The sequence below is a fragment of the Choloepus didactylus genome, chromosome 8, assembly GCF_015220235.1.
Source record: "Choloepus didactylus isolate mChoDid1 chromosome 8, mChoDid1.pri, whole genome shotgun sequence".
NCBI classification, from domain to species: domain Eukaryota; kingdom Metazoa; phylum Chordata; class Mammalia; order Pilosa; family Megalonychidae; genus Choloepus; species Choloepus didactylus.
In genome coordinates this window covers 9,444,005-9,464,833 of record NC_051314.1, presented here as the reverse complement: position 1 = coordinate 9,464,833, position 20,829 = coordinate 9,444,005, and the positions used below count along the sequence as shown (strand labels likewise).

The window sequence follows — 20,829 nt, the reverse complement described above, 5'->3', positions numbered from 1 at the left end:
GATTCTAATGGTTTAAAAAAAAATAAAAGAAAGCAAACAATCTCAGTTGTCAGCCACAAAGGGGCGGCCAGGTCACCTGGAGGAATAATAATACCCATTTACTGGCTGGTTAGCACCTACTAGCACCAGTCACCTCACCTCCGCTGAGTCAGTTCAACCTGATAAAGCAGGCAGCATAATTATCCTATTTCCAGCGGAGAAGACAAGGCTCAGAGGTCACCATGACAGTAACAGTTATGAGCTACTGGACCTGCCACCTGCCCCCCCAAAGGCTGGGCATGCTCCTCAGCACTGTCTGGACACTAGCTCAGTTACTGCTCACGACAGCCCTGTGAGCAAGCTGCTCTGACCTGTCTCCCTTCACCAATGAGGGACTGAGGCTCGGAGACATTAAGTAACATAGCCACGGCCACGCTCCTGCCAGACCCACACTCTTACCCCATGGGCTCCAGCTGCCTGGCCCCAGGTCTCTTGGCAGCCAGCTGTAGAAGAGGGCCCAGAAGATGGGCACATCTGCTTTGAGAGACACTCCTGCCACAGGCTGTGAACCACCGCTGGTCCAGCCACTGACCACACGAAGGGGCAACTATGACAAAGGGGTAACAGGCCATGTAAAAATGCCCATGGAATGTGTGATGTAAAGGGAGAGCAACACGTGAGACCCTGCTGCCCATCTGATCACCACTACAGATGGGCACAGAGAGAAGACTGAAAGGAAACACACCAGCATAACTAAAACGGTTTCAACTTCCCCCTACTCATCTATATTTTTCCAATTCTATGCAGCAAGCTTGCATTACTCCTAGAAATTGTATACAACTGGTTTAAAATAAACATTTGAATCAAGAGCATCATCTGGAGTTACAGAAGAGTCCTCAAGAAGCCAAAGAAGGGCCAGCCTTCCCATTGCCCCAACTCCATGAGCTGGAGCTGGGAAACAGGCGGGGTGTGCCCGGAGGTCCGCATGGCTGCATCACTCACCCAGGCAGTTGTGTCCATCGTGAGCTAGCATGAAGCCATCAAAGCAGGTGCACCTGTAGTTTCCTGGGATGTTGATGCACTCGTGGACACAGCCCCCATTGTAGTAGTCATTCTCACACTCGTCAATGTCTGCAAAACGAGGGTGCGACAGGTGTCAGAGGATGAGTCCTGGGGTTCCTCATAACCCACCCCCACTCCCACCCCCAACGAAGCCATCAGGACATGAGTGGTTAGGGGATGACTTCACAAGTATTTACTAAAGTCCTTGCTGGGTCTGGGGACCCAAGGATTACAAAGATGAAGATCCTGGCACCCCCAAAGGTAAAGATTGTCGGCCTCCTCCTTACAGAGCAGGGCCATAGGCCATGCGCCAGTGGGCTGTGCCCTCCATACATGATTTCATCCAGCTTCCACCACCATGAAGCCAGAGAAATACAAATCCAGACTGGCCTCCATCTCAAGTTTAATATTAATAGGCATGTTGGAATCCTATCTCCAATGCCTGAGGACTGGATATCCTGACTATCTAAAATCTTCCCAGAGATGGAGGGCACATTACTTGTAAAGCAAGGGCTCATCGACTAAAATTAACTGTGCACACAGGCAGAAAAGGCAACCACCAAAAAATGTAACCCCTGGAATGAAAGGAAAGTCTATACACTTCTCCATATAATTTCTCTCCACATCAGCATCTGAAGCCTGACTTTCTACTGCTCCAGTTTTCTTGTTCTAACAACGGCTTCTGTCTCATAAACAATGACCAATAGCTTTTGTAAAGGTCACCCTTTTTGCCGTTTTAACTCTTTTTCAACATTTCCCATCAGGAACCAAAGGACTATCAGTTCTGGAGCTCCAGAGAGATGTGAGAAGCTTCGGAGAATAACAGAAACGCCCTCAGTTAACATTCAAGGAAGGCTTCTTTGCCCCTGTCCTGCTTGCAACACTGCCTCAATTCCCTCACTAACTCAGTCAAGTGTCTGCTCTCATCCTTCTCAATTTTATAAAAGGACAGAAGAAAATAGGCACAGGGAGGCTAAAAACTTGCCAAAGGTCACCCACCTGGGTTCAAGTGGGAACAGACCCGGCGCAGCCCGGCCCTCTGGGAGCGCGGCCAGGGAGGCCAAAGCTCATGCTGGGTCTTCAGTCTCCCCGCTGAAATTCCAAACCCACACCTCCTCTCCACTCCCCCATCTCAACCAACACACGCCTCGGCCTCTAGAGGCCCGAGGAACAAGCCGGGGTAAGAGGTCCACTGCGAACCGGAAGTGCCCCAGGCATATAGCGAACCGGAAGTGCCCCAGCTAAGCGGAACCGGAAGTGCTTAGCGAGGGGCGAATGCGTAGGAAGAAGCCGACCCAACCACTAGCAGGTCAAAGAGGTAGTTTGAGGCCAGGCTCTAGCTGTAAAAGCTGGGAGGGAGGCAGCCTGGTGAAGAGAAGAGACTGGGGGTCAAGCCTGGCCGTCCTTGCAAATGCCTGAGACCCGGTGCAGACAAGCACTGAGCTCTGTGCTCACTCCACGCTGGTCCAGAGGACAGAGCTGCACCCGGGGGACACACAATGTTCACCAGGAAGAATGCCTGTCGCGGGGGGGTGAGCTCCTTGGACCAAGACATTTTCCTGCCAGAGACACTGCCCGGCAGAGGGGAAAACTGTAATGATAGCAGCAGTACCAAAGGCACCAGAGTACAGGGTCTAGGCTATGCAAGCCATCCAAAGGCACGCAGCAGACAGGCGGCTTCACCCTGTCGTGCCTGCACTGGCTATCTGCTCCAGCCATTCTCCAGGTCCGGGAAGCAGATTCAATTCTGAAACTCATTTGAATGGTTTTTAAGTATGATATTTAATGCACTTAGAAAATTTAAATAACATTAAAGAAGAATAGAAATTTTTTATGTTTATTGAAAGGGCACATGGGTGTTGTAAACGTGAAGTGATGCTTCGCAATCTCTGTTTGCAGCCCTGACCTCTCCCCAAAGCCCCAAACACACCAATCCACTGTGTCACCCCCTGGATCTGCTGGACACTACAAAGGCAACCCAAGTCAATGCCAGCTCACCATCTTTCCCCAACCTGCACCTCCCTGGGGTTCCCCATTTCAGTGAGTTGTGTTATCCTTCCCCTCACATCTAATCAGCCACCACAGCAGGCTTTTACTACACCTTTAACATGGCTACGGTCTTCCCAGTGGTCACCACTATACACTACCTGTCAATCATAGCATCACCTCTCACCTGATATGATCTGGTAGCCCCCAAACTTTTCCCTTCTTCCCTTCATTCAAGCAGGAAACTCAGTCTGGCCTGTCCCTGGCCCATCCCAACCCCATCCCAACTCTGAGGATGTAGCCTGAATCAGAGTAATCCAAACAGCAAGTGACACTAGCAACTGCGACTGGTTCCAGGCATGTGATTTAGGTTGGATCAATCAGACTGAGGGAAAGGATTTATTCCATGTTTGGGTAAAGAGTTCCTTCTCTCCAGCTGTACCTCAGAAGGAATAGGCAGGTATCTACCCCTGAGTCAAACGCCAGTCCTTTGAATTCTCACAGCAACTCTCTGGAGTGGGTATTTTAAATTCCATTTAATGGTCAAGCAAACTAAAGTGCAGAGAGGTGATTGTTCAAGATCACACAATAAGTGGTAGGGCAAGGATCAGAACAAAAGTCCTTCAATCTACAGAGCCCATGTCCTTTCTAATGGATTAGAATGCCCATGACATTGGCAGAGTGCTTCCTACATGTTATATCATCCTTGTTGCATTGTGTACTGAGAAAGTATTACTCAGTCATCCAAACACTGTTTACCCATCCATCCTTTCACTCATTCTCCATCCATACACACACACACACATATCCAAACACACGCCCATGCACCTACCCAAATATTCAGCCAGGCAGCCATGGATGCATTCATCCACCTGTCCATCGAAACACTCATCTACCTCACTCATTATCTATCCATTAGTTACCCCAGAACCCATCCATGTAAATATCAACCCAGCCATCCTACCATTTATCTATTCATGCTAAAACCTATCCATCTAAATATCCTTCCATTCATCCAATCACCCATACAAATGCTCACCCACCCATCCACTTATTCAGCCAAATATCTACCCTTATATCCAAACATGCATGCATCTATCCATTCATCTAAATATCCATGCAGCTGCCTTCCTTCCATTTATATAAACATTCTTCCTCCAAATATCCATTCATCCACCCTATTTGGCCTAGCCACCCATCCATATATTCATTGATCCAAATACCCACTCATCTGTCCAAACACACGCACACCCATCCAAACACCTACTCATCCATCAGTCTAACTAGCCAAACATTCATCCACATCCATCCATCCATCCAAGCTTCTAGTCACCAACCCATCCATTTCTTCAAATATCATCCATTCATTCAAAGTTTACAAGACACATATAATAAGTTTTTTAGAAAGAAGTTAGGACAAAGAAATGAATGAGGGTTGAAAAATAAGATAAAGCCATTCTGTTTGCAAAAACACATTCAGTAAAGTCTGGCACAAATACAAAAGGCAGGTCACAAATATGGCTCTGAGCTTCCTAGCAGTTAAGGTAAAGAAGGAAACACAATGAGTTTTAGATTCACCATATTCATAAAATGCAATTAAACCACTGCTTTTCTGGTAATGAGGTCTGAGAAAAATGTCTCTTCCCTTAATTAGGATGACCTTATGTCCTGACGTGCCTGGCATAGTTCCAGTTGATGCCTGTTGTTTGGGTGTAAGTGTTAAAAGCAACTTTGTCTTTATTCAAATGATAAACTATTTGATCACCACACCCATAAGGCATCATGAAGAGATCACTGAATATTCGACAGAAAAACTCCCTCCTTTCTCTTCCCTTTGACTCTCCATAGCGGAGGACACAGCAGATGCCGCCTGGGTGAAGAGTCAGTAATACTCATTGCACACGTCTCTCCTCTTAATCCATCCCCAAAGAGTTCTCCCAGGTCTGAGCATCTCTTAGAACAATCGGTTCCTCTCTGATCCCCGGGCCTGAACAGTTCCCACAGGCCCTGAGGCCAGCCAGCCAGCCTTTCCTCCCCATGCCCTGGCAGGAGAATGTTTGCTCCCAGACCAAACTCTCCCTCATTCTCTGGGTTTGTGCCTTGAATTTTCATTTTTAAAAAATCAACATGAGCCTCCTTATTTATTACATGAGAGATACATAAGACAAACAAACCAACTGAAAAAATTGCCAAGCAAGGGGATTTATTATTGAAAAACACATGTGGGAACCACCACCCCTGGGAGAGGCCTCCCAGGCTTCACAGACACCCATCAAGCTGGGACCACTTGTTAAGGGCCTTTAAAGCCAGAGAATGAGGAGCACGTAGATGGGGTGGGGAGAGGGTGAAGGAATGGAGGAGGGCAGAGGGAGGTCTCTGGACATTTATTCTTAAAGGACCTACATGCCCGGGAGGGACCAGGAAAAGGATTTGACTGTATGCTAAACTTGGCCGCTGAATCCCAGAAGCCCAAGCAGAGCCTCCACCCCAATCAGTTCAGCTCCCATCTCTGATTTCCCGGAGTTGTCTGGGGAGAAGCTGGGACTTGTATATATTCTCCATTTAGAGAAGAGCTGAGCCTGTGGCTTGAGCTCTAGGGTTCCCTTCAGAAAAGCAGCAGGTGTCAGGGAAGGCAGGGCTGGGTTCAAATTCTGGCTTTGCTGTATGATATGCTAGGGAGAGTTACTTCCCAGCCCTGAGCTCTGTATCCTTGTCTGTAAAGTTGAAGTAATATCATCCCCTTTAAGGGCTGGTGAAAGGATTAATTAAAATTAATTGTATAAGTTGGCATTTCACAGATTCACATGCCAGGTGTACAGTAGGGAGGATTCTAGAAATCACCTTTCAAGCAGATACCCATGTTGGGTTTAATTACTGAATATTGACCACATGGTAAGTGATTGGAGGAGTGGGTGAGGGGTTAGAGAGGCCCAGTGTGGGGGCAGCACCCCTAGGAATCCTATGACCTGGCACCACCAACTCTGCCCCTTTTAGATGGTCGTGGAGCCTCTCGGGCCTCAGTCTCTTCTTCTGCAAAATGAGAAGCACAGACCTGCCACCTCCAGTAAGCACCGCATCAGCCACCTCCAGCTCCGCCCTCCTGCTCTGCTGATTTGTGACCAGAGAGCTCAGCAAATGCTGCTCCAGCTCCACGGCGTCAATCAAATCACCACAGGTGGGCTGCCAGCCCTGGGCCAGGGGCTCAGACCCCAGCTCTTCTTTCTGGGGCAACCTCTGGAGCCATGTCAGCCCCTCCACCCCCAGCTCTGCTGGGGGAGTGGAGGTTGGGAGGGGAGAGCTGAGGAACCAGTACAACCCCTAGGATTACAGGATGGGCCAAAGGAGAGGGGGCGGGGAGCGTGGCTTAGCATCATATCACACAAACAGCAACAGCCAAGCTGAAATGGGTGCCACAACACCCCAGCACCCTTCTCGGGGCCTTGCCAGGATCCCTTCACCGACTCCTCCCAACAGCCCTCTGAGGCGGGTCCAACTACCATCCCTGATTTACAGATGTCGGAATTGGGGCTCAGAGGCATTAGCCAACGTCTCGAGTCCCTCCGACATTAAACAAAGCTGGGATTCAAACCCAGGCTGTCTGATTCCAAAACCCGGGCTTTTCCTTTACACCTCGTGGTCCAGTACAGGAAACTGCCTGATAAGCACTGCCGTCCAAATAACACATTCATGTTAGGTATATCACATGATGTTATTCTATAATCCAGCTCTAGAATTCAGACTAGAAGGAAACTCTGAGGCCATCTGCCCCATTATCCACCTAAAGCCAGGTTCCCTCGTCGGGCAGTATCCCAGCCAAGGCTCACCCAGATGGCAGAGGCAGAGTGGGGTCTGGTGGACGGTGGAGGACAGGCAGGGCAGGGCTGGGTGCAGGGCAGGAGACAGGGCTGGCAAGAGGAGCACCCACACTCTCAGCAGCCTCCCTGCCACCCATCCCCTCCTGTCTGCCTTCACCCTCAGCACCAGCTCTACTGCTCAAACCCAGCTCCAGCACAAGTCCTTGGGGGTTCCCCATCCCCCTGCAATCAAGTCCAAATCTTGGACTTGGGGATGGGCCTGGCCCCACTCTTTTCTCTCCCAGGCCTTCTGTGACCACCCCCCCCCTCCTTCTCTGTCATTCCAGCCACAATCAGCCACAGAGGAGATTCTCCAATATGCACTTATGATGAAGGGCAAGTAGTCTCAAAATCACCCTAGAAAGTCCTTCAATCCACCCTAAGGTACGTCTACAGGTTGGAGAGGTTGAATTTACCATGTCCAAAAAATGTAACTCTAAATGTCAGCTGGAGTCATGGATGGTATATGCTGTAAGCAAATCCCATAGGCAGAACATCACCTATGGTATTTTTAGTGTTTCAAATTATTATTTTCTCTGTGGACATCTGGTTGAACATGATCAGGTTGGGTGTGTGTGAGATGGGCCCCTGGCCGTGCAGGCAGGTACTCCATCATGCGGTCTAGCCCACACCTGGCCTGAAACCTTCATTCCTGTCACGGATTAAACTGTGTCCCCCTCAAAGGCATGTTCATTTATAGAAGTGCTTTTAGTTAAGGTGAGGCCAAACCCAAGCAGGGGAGCCTTAATCCAACATGACTGGAGTCCTTATAAGCAGAAGACATTTGGATCAAGAGGGAGGAGGCAGAGGAGAGAGACAGCCACGTGCCGGAGGCAGACACTGAGCTATGGGTCACTGGCAAGCTACCACCAGAACACTACAGCCTTTGGAGAAAGTTTCATCCTGCCGACCCTTGATTTTGGACTTTGAGCCTCCAGAATTCCTGTTGCTTAAGCCAATGAGCCTGTGGAATTTGCAGCCCTGCAAGCTAAGACAATCCCCTCGTCTGTCTGGCAGACCGTGACCATCAATCAGGGACCAGCCTAAACCTCGCCCCTCGGGGGCTGGCGGCATGAGGACCCCCGACCGTGAGTCCATCTCCGCCCAGCCTGAGCGCACCCTGAGGGCTCTGCTGCATCCCGGCTGCCCTGCTGCCTAAGCCGCTGGCCTGGGTCTGGCACCAAGGGGGCCCTGCAGGCCCTGCTGCCTGGACTGGGGACACCCCACGGCTCCCCTGCCCTGCGGCTGAGACCTGCTCCATGCGTGGAGGCTGGTGAAGTGCTGATGCCAACAAGATGAGGCCACAGAAGCCATCTGTGGGCAGACGAGCCTAGTTCCCGCCGTCACCCGGCCAGCGGTGCCCCGTGAGTTGCCTGGCAAGCTTCCCAGAACTGAACGTCTCCTGGCGGTGGAGGAGGAGGAGGGCGGGCACCAGCGCCAACTCCACGCCAGGCCTGGGGACGGGCCCTCTTTCACCCCGATCTTCATAACGGCGTGTGAAGTGGGTATGGCAATGAGGAGACTGAGGCCTTACGTGGCTGAGGACCGTGTTCCCCTGGCCCCAGCCAACGGCTGCATCAGACGCAGGCTCCGCTCCTGCCACCAAGGCCCATCCGTGGTGAGCACAAGAGAAATATTATTTTAAAGTGCCTCCTGCTCCAAAAAGTCATCAAGGAGAAAGACGGGGAAGAGACCTTGCCTCAGTTCCCAAAGGCTCCTGCAACAAACAACATGGCTTAGAACAAGAAAAATGGATTCTCTCATAGTTATGGAGGCCAGAGGTCCAAAATCCGGCTGTCGGCAGGGCCATGCTCTCCAACACTGCAGGGGAGTCTCCGTCTTCGCCTCTTCTAGCTTCTGGTGGTTGCCAGAGATCCTTGGTACCCTCGGCTCCTAGAAGCATCCGTCCTCTCCCTGCATCTGTTAACACATGGCCTTCACCTCTCCACCTGTGTCTGCCTGACGCCGTGTCCAGATTTCCTCTTCTTATAAGGACACAGTCATGTTGGATTAGGACCCACCCTGACCCAGTCTGGCCTCATTTTAACCAATCACATCTTCAAAGACCCTTTTACAAATGAGGTCATGTTCATGGGACGGGGGCTAAAACATGAACGTATCTTTATTTTTTGGGGGGAGGGGCACAATTCAATGTGTAACAGATGTCACGTGCATTATATTTTTAATTCCTAGGTCTGTACTTACCCTCAAGGTGGAGGGGTAGTGACAGGGGTGGTTCTCATGGACAGAGAAAAGCTAGAGGACAAAAGATCTGAGCGGTTTTCCAAACCCTGAGCGCTGAGGATGAGAAGTCAGTCGGCTCATTGCTGGGAGTTCCCGCTCTCTCCCCAGCTCCGTTTTTTTTGTTCTTTTTAATGGAAGCTCAGTTCCCAACAGAACACCACTCCCAGCATCCAACAGAGCAGAGCAAAGCAGAATGGGGAACTCCTCATTATAGGATTTTTAGAAGGTCACACACAGTTCCACGTTTTCTCTATTAAATGGCAGTGTGAGCACACGCGAGCCCATAAATGTGGTTACGTGCCCACAATTCCGGTTTAGAACCTGAGTGGGATGTGTTTGTTTTTCTCATTTTATTCAAAACTGATTCTCGCTGTCCCATAAAATATATAATTTGGCTGGTGCCTAGGTTCTAAAACAATTCTACTGCAACGATTCAGAGTTCCTTCTCATTTTATTTTAATACTATTTTAGGGCATTTTCCTAAACATGAAGACCAATGGAAATTGTTCTCCAAATGAGGATTTTTAAAGCACCCCACTCTCCACTCTTAGAGATCATTACTGAAAATGTCTTCCAGTTTCCCTTGAAAACGGCATTTTTCTCAACATCCCTTGTGGACAGTGGAGACTAAACGCTGGAACAAAGACCCCTTCCCCGGCTGGGCCGCTAGCCCCTCTCCTCCTTTGTCTGGGTGCTTTAGGAAAAACCGTGCACTTCTTAGATCAGACAACCATTCGTGGAGAGATGTATGGCTTAGGAAGTTGAGTCCTTATTGATGAATAAATCTTAATCCAGTCTGTTGGCTAATTACGCTCAAGGGAAGGCGGTTTCCCGGGGCCGCTGAGCAGGAAGGATTAAGCCCTGTCTCCGGTGGTGCAGGGTTAAGCTCTGGGTTTGTAATGACTGAGTAATGACACCCACTCTGGGGGTGGGGGGGCCTGGCATCCATTGATCAGATTTCCCCTCTGCCGAGACAATGCCAGAAGTGGGCCCAGCAGTTAATTACGGGAAAGGTCAAAGGTCACACAAAACCAACACAAATCCGCGCACTTTTTCATTCCTAACGGCACACAATGACCGTGGCTGGGCCAGAGGGTGGGAAGGTGCAGCCCCGTGAAGCTCAGGCTGCCCAGCGGCCTCTCCCAGCGCCCCCCGCGGCTCCGGGCCCCTGCCCTTCTGCTGTTCCCTCTGCCTGGAGCTCTTTCTCCTCCATGAACCCCAACTCACCTCCTCTCTCAGCCCCAGGAGCACGTGCAAGCTTTGGCTGATCTCCCGGCAGACGAGGCCCTTCCATCCTCGGGGCCCCACAGCTCTGGCTCACCTATGGGTGTGTCCTTCAAGGCCACAAGTCCCTTGGACACAAGGATCGCGTCCTGTTCTGCTTTAGCCTCAGAACTCAGCTGAATCAGCCTCAGGATTGTGGCGGCCACTTACTGACCCCCAGGAAATTACTGAGAGGCAGGCAGTGCCAACTGTGCCATTCTACAGCGAGGGAAACTGAGGCTGGAGGTGTTACCTGACCGGCCTGAGACCACACAGCGAAGACAAGGGGAGACGGCATCTGAGCCAGGAGGCCTGACTTCGTTCAGGGCCATGGCTGTCTCAGTCGCAAGGACCACTGATGGCTTGATCCCACTTCCCTGAAGTTCAGAAGAGGCAGCTCGATTGAGACAGAAAGTGGATTAGGGGTTTCCTAGGGCTGGAGGGTTGGAGGATTGGGGGTGACGGGTAACAAGTGCAGCGTTTCTTTTTGGAGGTAATGAAAATTTCTAAAATTTATTGTGGCGAAGGACATAAAACTCTGTGAACAAACTAACGGCAACTGAATTGTACACTCTAAATGGGTACAGTGTATGGTATGTGAATGATATCCACTGACGTCCTTCTCCGTGGCGCTGGCCTGGCTGGGTCCCCAGAGCTCTGCCACAGGGATGCTTGCTCCGAGCCTGTCTCAAATACCACCTGCCCAGCTGGGACTCATGGCCAGGTATGTGGTTCCCAAGAACCAGGGGGTTTTCCCCTACTGAACTTAAAGGATGAAGACCAGTTAATTATTTCCTTTTCCCCTCAAAAACGCCCTAAACCCTTCACTACTGGCTGCTCCCGGCCTCAGATATCAGGCCTCACGGATGCCGAGGCAATCTGGTTGAGGGAGAACGGACCCACTGGAAGTCTGAGATGGAAGTGAGGTGGGGGCCAGGTGGGTTGCCAGGCTGAGCTGAGGCCCCCACCACTCCCTTCTGCCAACTACCAGCTCCGTCATTCTCCCATCCCCTTAGTGGAAGGCAGAGGAGGAGCCCAGGTCCCCAAACCACAGGCTCTGCCAGGCTGCTCCCCTGGACTCACAATAGAGGCGCAATTGGAAATGTGAAGTTGTTGGAAAACCTGAGCTGTCACTTAGAATCATTTAAGGCAGAACCGAGAGTTCCTGCAGTCCACCCTCATGGATTTTGTAAAGGGGCAATGGAGAGGGGACTGAGGAACCCATCCAGATCAGCAAGTCAGGGGCTGACAGTGACCCGAACCCAAACTCCACAGGATACCCCAAGAGCAGCCTGGGAAGGACCTGCACTAGCCTGGTGCAATTTGATTCCCTTCTTCCTCTCCCCCAGCTCAGTGGAGTTTCCCTCCAACAGTAATTAAACTAACAGTAGCGGCAGCAACAGCAGCTCCACACCAGGCACCATTTTTAACAGCAAGTGGTTGAATCTTTACTGTAGCCCAGTGTGCTAGTTTGGAGGTATTATGTCCCCCCAAATGCCATGTTCTTTGATGCAATCTTGTGGGGCCCAACATATTAGTGTTGATTAGGGTGGAACCTATTGATTATTTCCATGGAGATGTGACTCAATCAACTGTGAGTGAAACGTTTAATTGGATAATTTCCATGGAGGTGTTACCCCACCCATTCAGGGTGGGTCTGAATTAAATCACTGGAGCCCTATAAAAGAGCTGACAAACAGAAGGAACTCAGAGCAGCTAAGAGTGATATTTTGAAGAACTTCAGCCAAGAGAGACATTTTGAAGATGGCCATTGAAAGTAGACTTTTGCTATTCCAGAGTTTGCCTGAGAGAAACTAGGAGAATACCCCCAGACACCTAGAGAGAAACATCCTGGGAGAAAGCCATTTTGAAACACAACCTGGGAGCAAAGGAAGAAGATGCCAGCCACAGGACTTCCCAGCTGACAGAGGTGTTCCAGATACCACTGGCCATTCTTCTTTGAAGGTACCCTCTTGTTGATACCTTAGACTGAACACTTTTTATGGCCTTAATACTGTAACTATAACCAAAGAACCCCCTTTATAAAAGCCAGTCCATTCCTGGTATTTTGCATAACTGCAGCATTAGCAAACCGGAATAACCAGGTAGGGAGGTGTTCACTTTTACTATCCTCCTCTCATAGATGAAGAAACTGAGGGTCAGAGAATTTAACAAGATCACCTGGTTACTAAGTGGCAAAGCCAAAATTCAAACCCAGGCAGGCTGGTTCCAGAGTGCCTGCTCCCACCCTTGAAACCATTGTCTGGAGAATCCCCCACAGCCTCACCGAGGATCAAGCTGCACTCCCTGCCTTCTTCACACTTTCTGTGCCAACTCCTTCCCCAGGCCAGGCCCGGCCCAGGTCTGTCTGCAGGACTGCAAGTGGGAGGGACTGCCGCCACAGGCTCCTGCCCGAGCCCACCAGCCGCCCCCATGGACTGGGCCAGTGTTTGACACCACGGGACCCCTTCTGTGCTCTGCGGTCAGGATGCTAAGCCCCAGGGGTCAACAGACCTGCCCCGGTCGGGCGGCGAGGCTGGAATCCCAGCTCCACCATCTCTCCGTCTACCACGGGCCGATGGCTCAGTCACTCAGAGGCCAGCAGGAGGGATCAGCCCAGCCCCTCGTCCCAGCTTGAAGGCCACCTGCAGCTGGCTGAGAGCTCCGCCCCCTTCCCCGACGCCCAGCTCTGCTCTCCCTGGCTCAGGGCAGGAGGCTTTTGCCTGCGGTTTAAGACCTGTAAAGGCCTCTCTTTCTTACCTAGTGGTGCAAAAGAAATGGAGAAAAGTTCAAAGCAGCTGCCTCTGTGGAAGGGGCCAGAGAGTGTTTCATTTAGGCTTTTATTAATCATATATATATTACTTTGATAGAAGATTTTTTAAATTATTAAAATAAAATAAAAGCCATGCCATCCCTGTGGCCTCTGCTAGTGCCCTGGGGACAGGGAGCTCACACCCCACCTCCCCCTCACCCATAAAGCAGACAAGGTTCCATGCAGGGACATGTTCTTCTGCTAGAAGGATCTCAGGCCAGAGGTGACCTACCTGCCTGATATGACTCCCACACTTCCAGGTCCTACCCTCTAGGGGTCTCGCAGACCCCCATGGCGGCACACACCTGGGGTCACACCGTTCCTGGCTCTGCCACTCCCTCACTGTGGGACTTGGACTCTGCCTCTCTGGGCCTCGGTTTCCCCATTGTTAAATGGGAATTTAAAATAGTTTACCTATTTCAGAGACTTGTCCAGGGACTAAATGAGTTAATACATCTATCTCCAAACAGAATACAATTGCCTAGAGAGAAAGCAGGTGACTGTCCCCTCCCTAATCCTAGATCTGTTGCCTCTGTAAATGTAACCTATTATCACATTCACTTTTCTACTGACTCCTCTAAGCAGACAGTCACATTCTTGCCTGCCTCTGAGCCTTTGTTCATGCTGTTCCCTCTGCCCAGAATACCCTTCCACGTACCTCTTTGCCTGCTTGACTCCTACTTGGCTTAGATTTCACTACCTTGAGAAAATCTCCCCTGCCCATGCCCTCCCCTCAAGGGGCAGATGTCTCCTTTGTGTTCCCATAGCCCCTGACTTTTATCTGCGCTATCAATGATCGTAACCCGGTAACTTGCTGCCATTATATTCATGCCCTCTCAGTGCCCATCACAGGGAGTGAGGGGGTTCCAAAAGTTGGTCCAACAACATGTGTTGAGTGACTGAATGACCTAGAGACCCATGCACTGTCAACCCTGCTAATCTCTGCCTCACTCTCTAGACTGGGGACCACACCAGAATCAGGCCCTCACTCTCCAGGCCTGCCCCCTCCTGGGGTCCTGACTGGGGATGCTCCCCCATCCCACTCCTACCCCCTCTTCTCTTCCTCCACTTCCCCACCCTGAGCTACAAAGCCCAGCCCTCCACCACATCTCAGGCCAATTTCCCCAAGGCAGCCCAGACAGAAGGCAAGGCGGGGGGTGGGTCCTGGAGAGAAGGGTGCATCTTGGAGAGCCCCGAGTGAGTGGGGAGTGGTTGGCACCCAGTCGTCATTATCAACCCAGGCCAGAAGTCCAAGTCAGCTGGCTGGGGTTTGAACTCTCTCCTCCCAGGCCAGGGGCCACAGCCCTGGCCCATCTGGAGGACCCCTCAGAAGATGCTCTGAGACCCCCTGACCTCACCCGCACACACAAGCCCCCTGGCCCTCTTTGTCTCTAGGCCTTAGGAGAAGGCCGTCATCCATTTTTAGTAGCATTCAAAGGCCAAGGAGCCCACAGTTTATTTTCTTAGAAATAATGGTTTTTTTCTGGTTAGCATTCCTCCGATGAAAAACAAATACAGCCACTGTAATAAGAAGCGGGCCAAGAGGAGGCGAGAGGGCCCTGGGGGAGGGGCAGCAAGGGGCCTGCTGCCTGCGGAGCTGGGAGGCACTGGGATGGGGGCAAAGCAGCACTAACCCCATGAGAAATCGGGATTTAGAGAGAAAAACCCCGGCAGGCAGTCCCTGGGATTGCCTTCAACACTCACGGACAGCCAGGCCCCTCTCCATCCCCAAACCTCTCCGGCAGCAACCATCTGAAGCTTAAGGAAACCAGGGCTTGCGGAGGGTAAGCTGCCTGCTGGACTTACAGTCAGCAATGACCAAAACACGGGCCTCTGAATCCTTGCTACAGAAGCTCCCATCGACAGTCAAAGCTGGATGGGACGTCAGAGACCCGCTTCCACTCTGCTTTCCAAACCTGGCCCAGGTGACACCTCCTCCAGGTAGTCCTCCCTAACTTCCTCTCCTCAAGCAGAGAGATGCACTAACTCTTCTGCACCACCCTCAGGGTCTCATCTGTACTTCCACTGCTGCACCTTCCATGCCCCACTATGAGCACATATTTCCAGATCTGCCTTTCCCATTAACCACCAAGTTCTTTAAGGGCAGGAAATGTGTCCTGGCTCCAATATCAAGCTGGGCACAAAGCAGGCACTCAGGGAACATTCTCCATACTGAACTGAACCCAGTCCAGTGTGCACATTTTATAGACGGGTAAACTAAGGCCCCGAGAAGCGAACTCACCTCCAAGGCTTAACAGCCAACAGCACGAGTTTTTTATTTTCCCTTCTAAAAACAAACATGCACTCCAAGGGTTCTGCAGAACTAAACTCTGCAGCAGGGTTGGGACCAGATGCAAGCAACGCCACCTAACTGCTAGCTGACAACAACCTGGAATTTTAAGTCCCATCCAGTTTCTTCCTGCCTGCTGGTCTGCTGGACTCGAGTGCTTTCATCTTCAGCAGGGCACACGTTAGCGCGCATAATTGCAAGTTTTAAGACTCTGGAAGAGAATTTCCCCTTCCTTTCCCCCCTGCCCATCTCCTACAGCCTTTCCTGGTCTCCCAGAAAAACAGAATTTTATCCAGAGTTTCACTAAAGTGTGCAATAATGGTGATGAACATGATTTAAAAAGGTCATGGGCATTATTCTCCAGGAGGCTCAATTGGCTTTAAGATTTTTTTTTCTGGATATTAAACTAAATGGATCACTGGGTGTGTTATTAGGAGTTTTGTTAAAAACGCTTACTAACATGCCCTGTGATCTACCTAACTTCAGTGACTGGCAAGTAGACCCTGGGGATATAAAATTCGGGAAGTGACTATTTACATTCATTACCTACATGCTAATTTTGTGATCTCTGATACCCATAAGGTGGTCATTTTTCTCCTTGCCACAAAAAAAGGAAAATAGTAACATATTTGATATACTGTTGCCAAAACAAAAAGTTATTTCCCCCAAGAGTTTTAATTATAACATTTTGGAAAAGGCCTGAGCTTTTCCAAACTTGCAAGAAGAATAAACCACTTGACTACGTGGTCTAAAAAATTAAGTACACGTAGAAGGGGTGCTGCGTGCCGCCGGTTCAGACTAAACAGTGATTATCAAGAGGGTCTTAGTTATTTAAACAAGCCATTTGAGGGCGCTTTGCTCTTCCTTTGGAGCCTGGTCCTGATTATAAACGAGAGCTTTTAATTAAGATTAGTAGGACCCAATTCAAGCTATAATTTGGTCCTTTTCCTTAGCAAATGTCTACGAAAACAAGGCAATTAAGGTTAAATGAGTTGAAGCACGTAAAGGGGGATGAAATGCCCTCTCCATGCCCCCTGCCCACCCCTCAGCAGAATGAGCACAAACAGGCCCAGCTAATTCAGACCAGGAGTCTGGGGCTGTGCCGGCTGGGGGGCTTCCCAAAGGTCCCTGCTCCAGGGACCACTGAGCCAGGCACGTGCAGGGTTAGCTCAGTGGTGAGGGGCAGGGGACCCAGACGGTGCAAAGGCCCGAGGGGAGAAGGAGCTGCTGAGTCTGGGAGAACTAACAAAGACAATCATGCTGGGGTGCAGCTGGAGAGAGTACAGGGAATGACAGTGGCTCAACACAGTGGTACCAAGGACTTAGCTGAACCCCGGCAGGGGGTCGTCTCCTAGCTGGGCAAATGGAAGATGCACTTCCAGCCCCGTAGTGTCATAAGGCCTAGCTTGGACAAGCTGTTGAGACCAACTGGATGGCAGGGTTCAAAGAAGAAAGAAGAAAGAAAGGGTCTCTGCAGCCCCTTCTAACCTTCCTTGGCTAAGGAATCCCTCCCATTGGTTTCAGGCATGCCGAAGGGCTGGCCCAGCCATGCCAGAACCCCATGGCTGAACTGGCCCAGTTTCCCCAGCCTAACTCTGCCACCAGTCTGCAGTAGATACTCTCAGACTAGTCCCTTCTCCTTTCGGGGCCTCAGCTTCCTCATCTGTAAAACCTTCACAGAGTTTGTGAGGTTCCAGGAGGCCTTCCCTGATAACCCCGAGATTGATAATGGTCACTTACCACCCTCGACACCAGCTCTGGGCCCAGCCCTGAATGAGGTCACAAAAGTCATAGCCATCCAGAGTGACAGGGGCTTGGAAGGAGGGATGTACCAGAGGCCGTGGGAGCTCACAGGTGACAGCTCTCCTGGCTGGGGCTTCTGGGAAAACTTCCTGGAGGAGGTAACCCCTAGGACCCATCCATCCACCCTTTCACCCAAATGCCTTTCAAGCCCTGTGCCAGCCTGGCACTGGGTTCCAGTGATGAGAAACAGCCTCTGAGGAGCCCACATTCCAGGAGGAAACACAGGAAAACATAAATGCAATGTAATATGGGCTAAAACGGGGAGGTTAACAGAGGGGTGGTCATCTTTAAAGAATGCGGGCTTTCCCAGATGCCCTCTAAAGTTTCTCCCAACTCCACAGATCTATGAGTTGATTTCAAGTGACTTCAGATTCCATCCAGAAAACACTGATTTAGCCCCAGCTTTGCTCGGAGACTTTCCCAACTGGCTGGGGCATTTCAGGCCAGCCTTAGCAAGCCCCTAGCTGAGCGTGTGAGGCCCTAGACACCTCCCCATGCACAGCTGCAGGTCCCCTGGGCCCCATGGCAAGATGGCCCTGCTGGTGTGGTAAGGACCCATCCCCATCCCTCAGATGCTGGGCTTGCTAAAGAGGTGTTTACGACCAGCAGGAGTTCCAGGCAACATGGTTGGGGGGCTTAGGGTGCAAGAAGCTCAGCCAGCCCCTCACAGGGCTTCCCACCAGCTGGGATGACCAGTGCCACCATCCCATGCCCATTTTCTGTGAAGACCTGGGGAAATGGGAAGCTGCGCTCTGCGAGCCCGCTTTGCTGAGAACCCACCCTCTGTGCCTATCTCAGTAAACTGTAAAGTCTATGAGATTTGTAGGATAGGTTACTCATTTCCCAAAGCTCCAGCCTCAGCCTCTGTAGAACCCCATACCAGCTTAAGACCTACAGATGCAGGGCTCAGGGAGGGAAAACAGGTTTCCTCTAAGGTGGAAAGGGCTGTCTGGAGGGTATGGTGACTGATGATTGATGCATGCTGGGGAAGAAGGGGACAGCATCTTTGCCATTCCTGAAGGAAGCTGAGTTGGACAAAGGGAAGCCTCTGTCATGTGTATTTTTTATTTTACATTCTTGGTAAACGGTCATCTGCTAATGGCACATGCATTTGCATCTCTCTATGGGGACATGGATATATGCATATCGTTTGTCTAAATAGTCAATGAACCAGAACATCCCATTTCTCAGCCATTTTAGATCTTGGGAATTGATGGAAAAAGACAAAGCCTCATCCCTTTCCATGTGTTGAACAATATCATCATCATCAACCATATCATGATTCTCTCCAACATCACCAACATCATCATCAATATCACCATCATAACCATCATCAATATGATCATGATCATCAACCACATCAGCATCAGCATCCTCAGTGTCACCATTTTCATCACCACCTTCATCATCATCAATTACACCATCTTCATTACCACCATCATCATCATCACTGACATCATCTTCATTATCACCATCATCATCAACATCAGCAGCATTATCATCCCATCATCATCATCACAGTAACAGCATCTAAAGCTTATATGGTATGTTCTATGTACCAGGCTATGTTCAGATGTTTTAAATACATTACTCACTTAATCTTCTTGCTATCTCTGTGATAAAGTGGGTACTACTATTATCTCCATTTTACAGATAAACACAGGTCAAGTAACTTGTCCAGGCCACACTGGCAGGATTTGAACCCCAGCAGTCTAGCACCAAAGTCCATGCTCTAACCACCATGCTAAATCAAATATGGACTATTCATTCCCTCTTCTCAGGGCAGAAAGCTGCTGACAGAAATAACCATCTGCAGAAATGCAGTATGAAGAAATGGGTCCCCCAAACCTGGGCTCTAGCCCTCACTCAGGCAAGACCCCTGCCGTCTTGGGAATCCAACCTGGCCCCCTTTGGAGGCGTGTGGGCAGATGCCAGCTCCCCACTCAGGCCTCTGGGTCCCAGGCAAGGCCAGGGATGTGGCCAAACCCAGACCATGTCATCTGCCCTGCACTTGGCCCTAAGTAGATGCTCAAGAAATGAGATGGATAAACAAATGCCATCATCCCCAGGAGATGCAGCTGTATCTCCTACAACACTTGAGCACCTGTAACAACCTTATAAAGAAAGAATAGGCACCCATCTGTCTCATGTGTCGCTTAACTTACACAAATCTCACACTTGAAAAATTAAGTTAGCAGCACTCGGGGAAGAAGGCAAGATGCTATCAAGCCCTGGAGCACAAATCAGGGGTTAGCCCTCACTCTGCCGTCATGAAACTTGGGGACTTTGGAGAGGGCACTTCCTCTTTCTGAGCCTCAGTTTTCCTCATCTATGAAATAGGGACAGACAGGGAAGATGTGGATTGGTGATTCTCACCCAGGGGGCACATCCATCGTGGAGAGAGCTGTTTCCAGCCTCCTGATGCCCGGTCCCTACTCAGACCCAGATCCACAAGGTCAGAATGACCACCAGACCTTCAGGGATGACTCCCAGAGGTTCCGTCCGGCTTGGAAGGTCTGGGCTCCCCAGACAGCCGAGGCTGCTCTTTTCTCCCTGACTTGCAACCTGCCAGGGAGGCTGGTTCTAAACTCGATGGTCAAACCTGCACCCAGATGCTGCAGACACCACAAAACCAGTGGTCTCTACCCACACTCTGGCAGTTGAGACAGAGACCTGAGCGAGCCACCCCCCACACTGGGGCTGGCTACTGTGAAAGTCCTTTGGCGACGCTCAGGATGGTTTCTGATTTGGAGTTAGGGACCTTGGGGGAGTGTCACCCAAAACTTTTATCCAGCCCCCAAGTCCAGTAGGGGTCAAATGCTCAAATATATCACTCAACGCTTTTCTCAATTTCTCTACAAAAACAAAACCTTTCAAACCCAGGTGAAAGCTGGAGACCCCACAACTCCAACTTCCACCCTCCAGGGAAGCAGCCCACATTCTCAGGAAGCCTGCAACAGCCTCCCAAGGTGGAGAGAGGTCTGGGCTGCAGTTATCGTGGCAGAGCTGGGGGCTGAGCCCCTGCTGGCTTGGAACGAGGCAGGACATGGCTGTTGACAGCAGGGTGTGGGGTAGAAGAGAGTGGCGGGTGGGTTGTCTCGGGAGGCTCACCTTCGCACTGCCTCCCTTCCCCCTTGTAGCCTGGCTTGCAGAGGCATTTGTAGGACTTGGGTGTGTTCTGGCAGATGGCATCAATGTGGCAGTCATCTGTGCCCTCTGAGCACTCGTCCACGTCGACTGCCCCTGTGGTGTGGGGGAAACAACAGATCAGGTGTGGCCAGGGAAGGTGGCAGCCACCAGAGCAGGGACCTTCTTCTGTCCCACCCTCCATTCCTGTTGGGGTAATCAGCCACAAAGGCAGCCACTTGGCATCACTGGGGATTGGTGGCACCTTTGGGGCAGCTCCTCGTGCCAGCTACAATGCTACCAACACACCTGGTCTCGTTTATTTTCACAACAACCCCATCCGGTAGAACTATTATTCCCATTAAAAAAAGGTGAGAAAACTGAGGCTTAGGGTCACACAGCAGAAAAGC

General features: G+C 50.7%; 1 protein-coding gene across 5 annotated transcripts in view; it reads right to left on the bottom strand.

Annotated features, from left to right (window-relative positions):
* Positions 1 to 20,829, bottom strand: part of SCUBE1 (signal peptide, CUB domain and EGF like domain containing 1) — a 145,582-nt gene that overhangs the window by 121,550 nt on the left and 3,203 nt on the right. For 4 of the 5 annotated variants that reach the window (XM_037848437.1, XM_037848438.1, XM_037848440.1 and 1 more), the window contains exons 2-3: positions 20,405 to 20,536; positions 982 to 1,110 (exon numbers count right to left, since the gene is read on the bottom strand). In XM_037848437.1, coding sequence (XP_037704365.1) covers positions 982 to 1,110; positions 20,405 to 20,536 — 261 coding nt within the window. Of the gene's footprint in view, positions 1 to 981; positions 1,111 to 2,040; positions 2,133 to 20,404; positions 20,537 to 20,829 lie in introns of those variants that run through there. The other variant, XM_037848441.1, reaches the window with a different exon arrangement.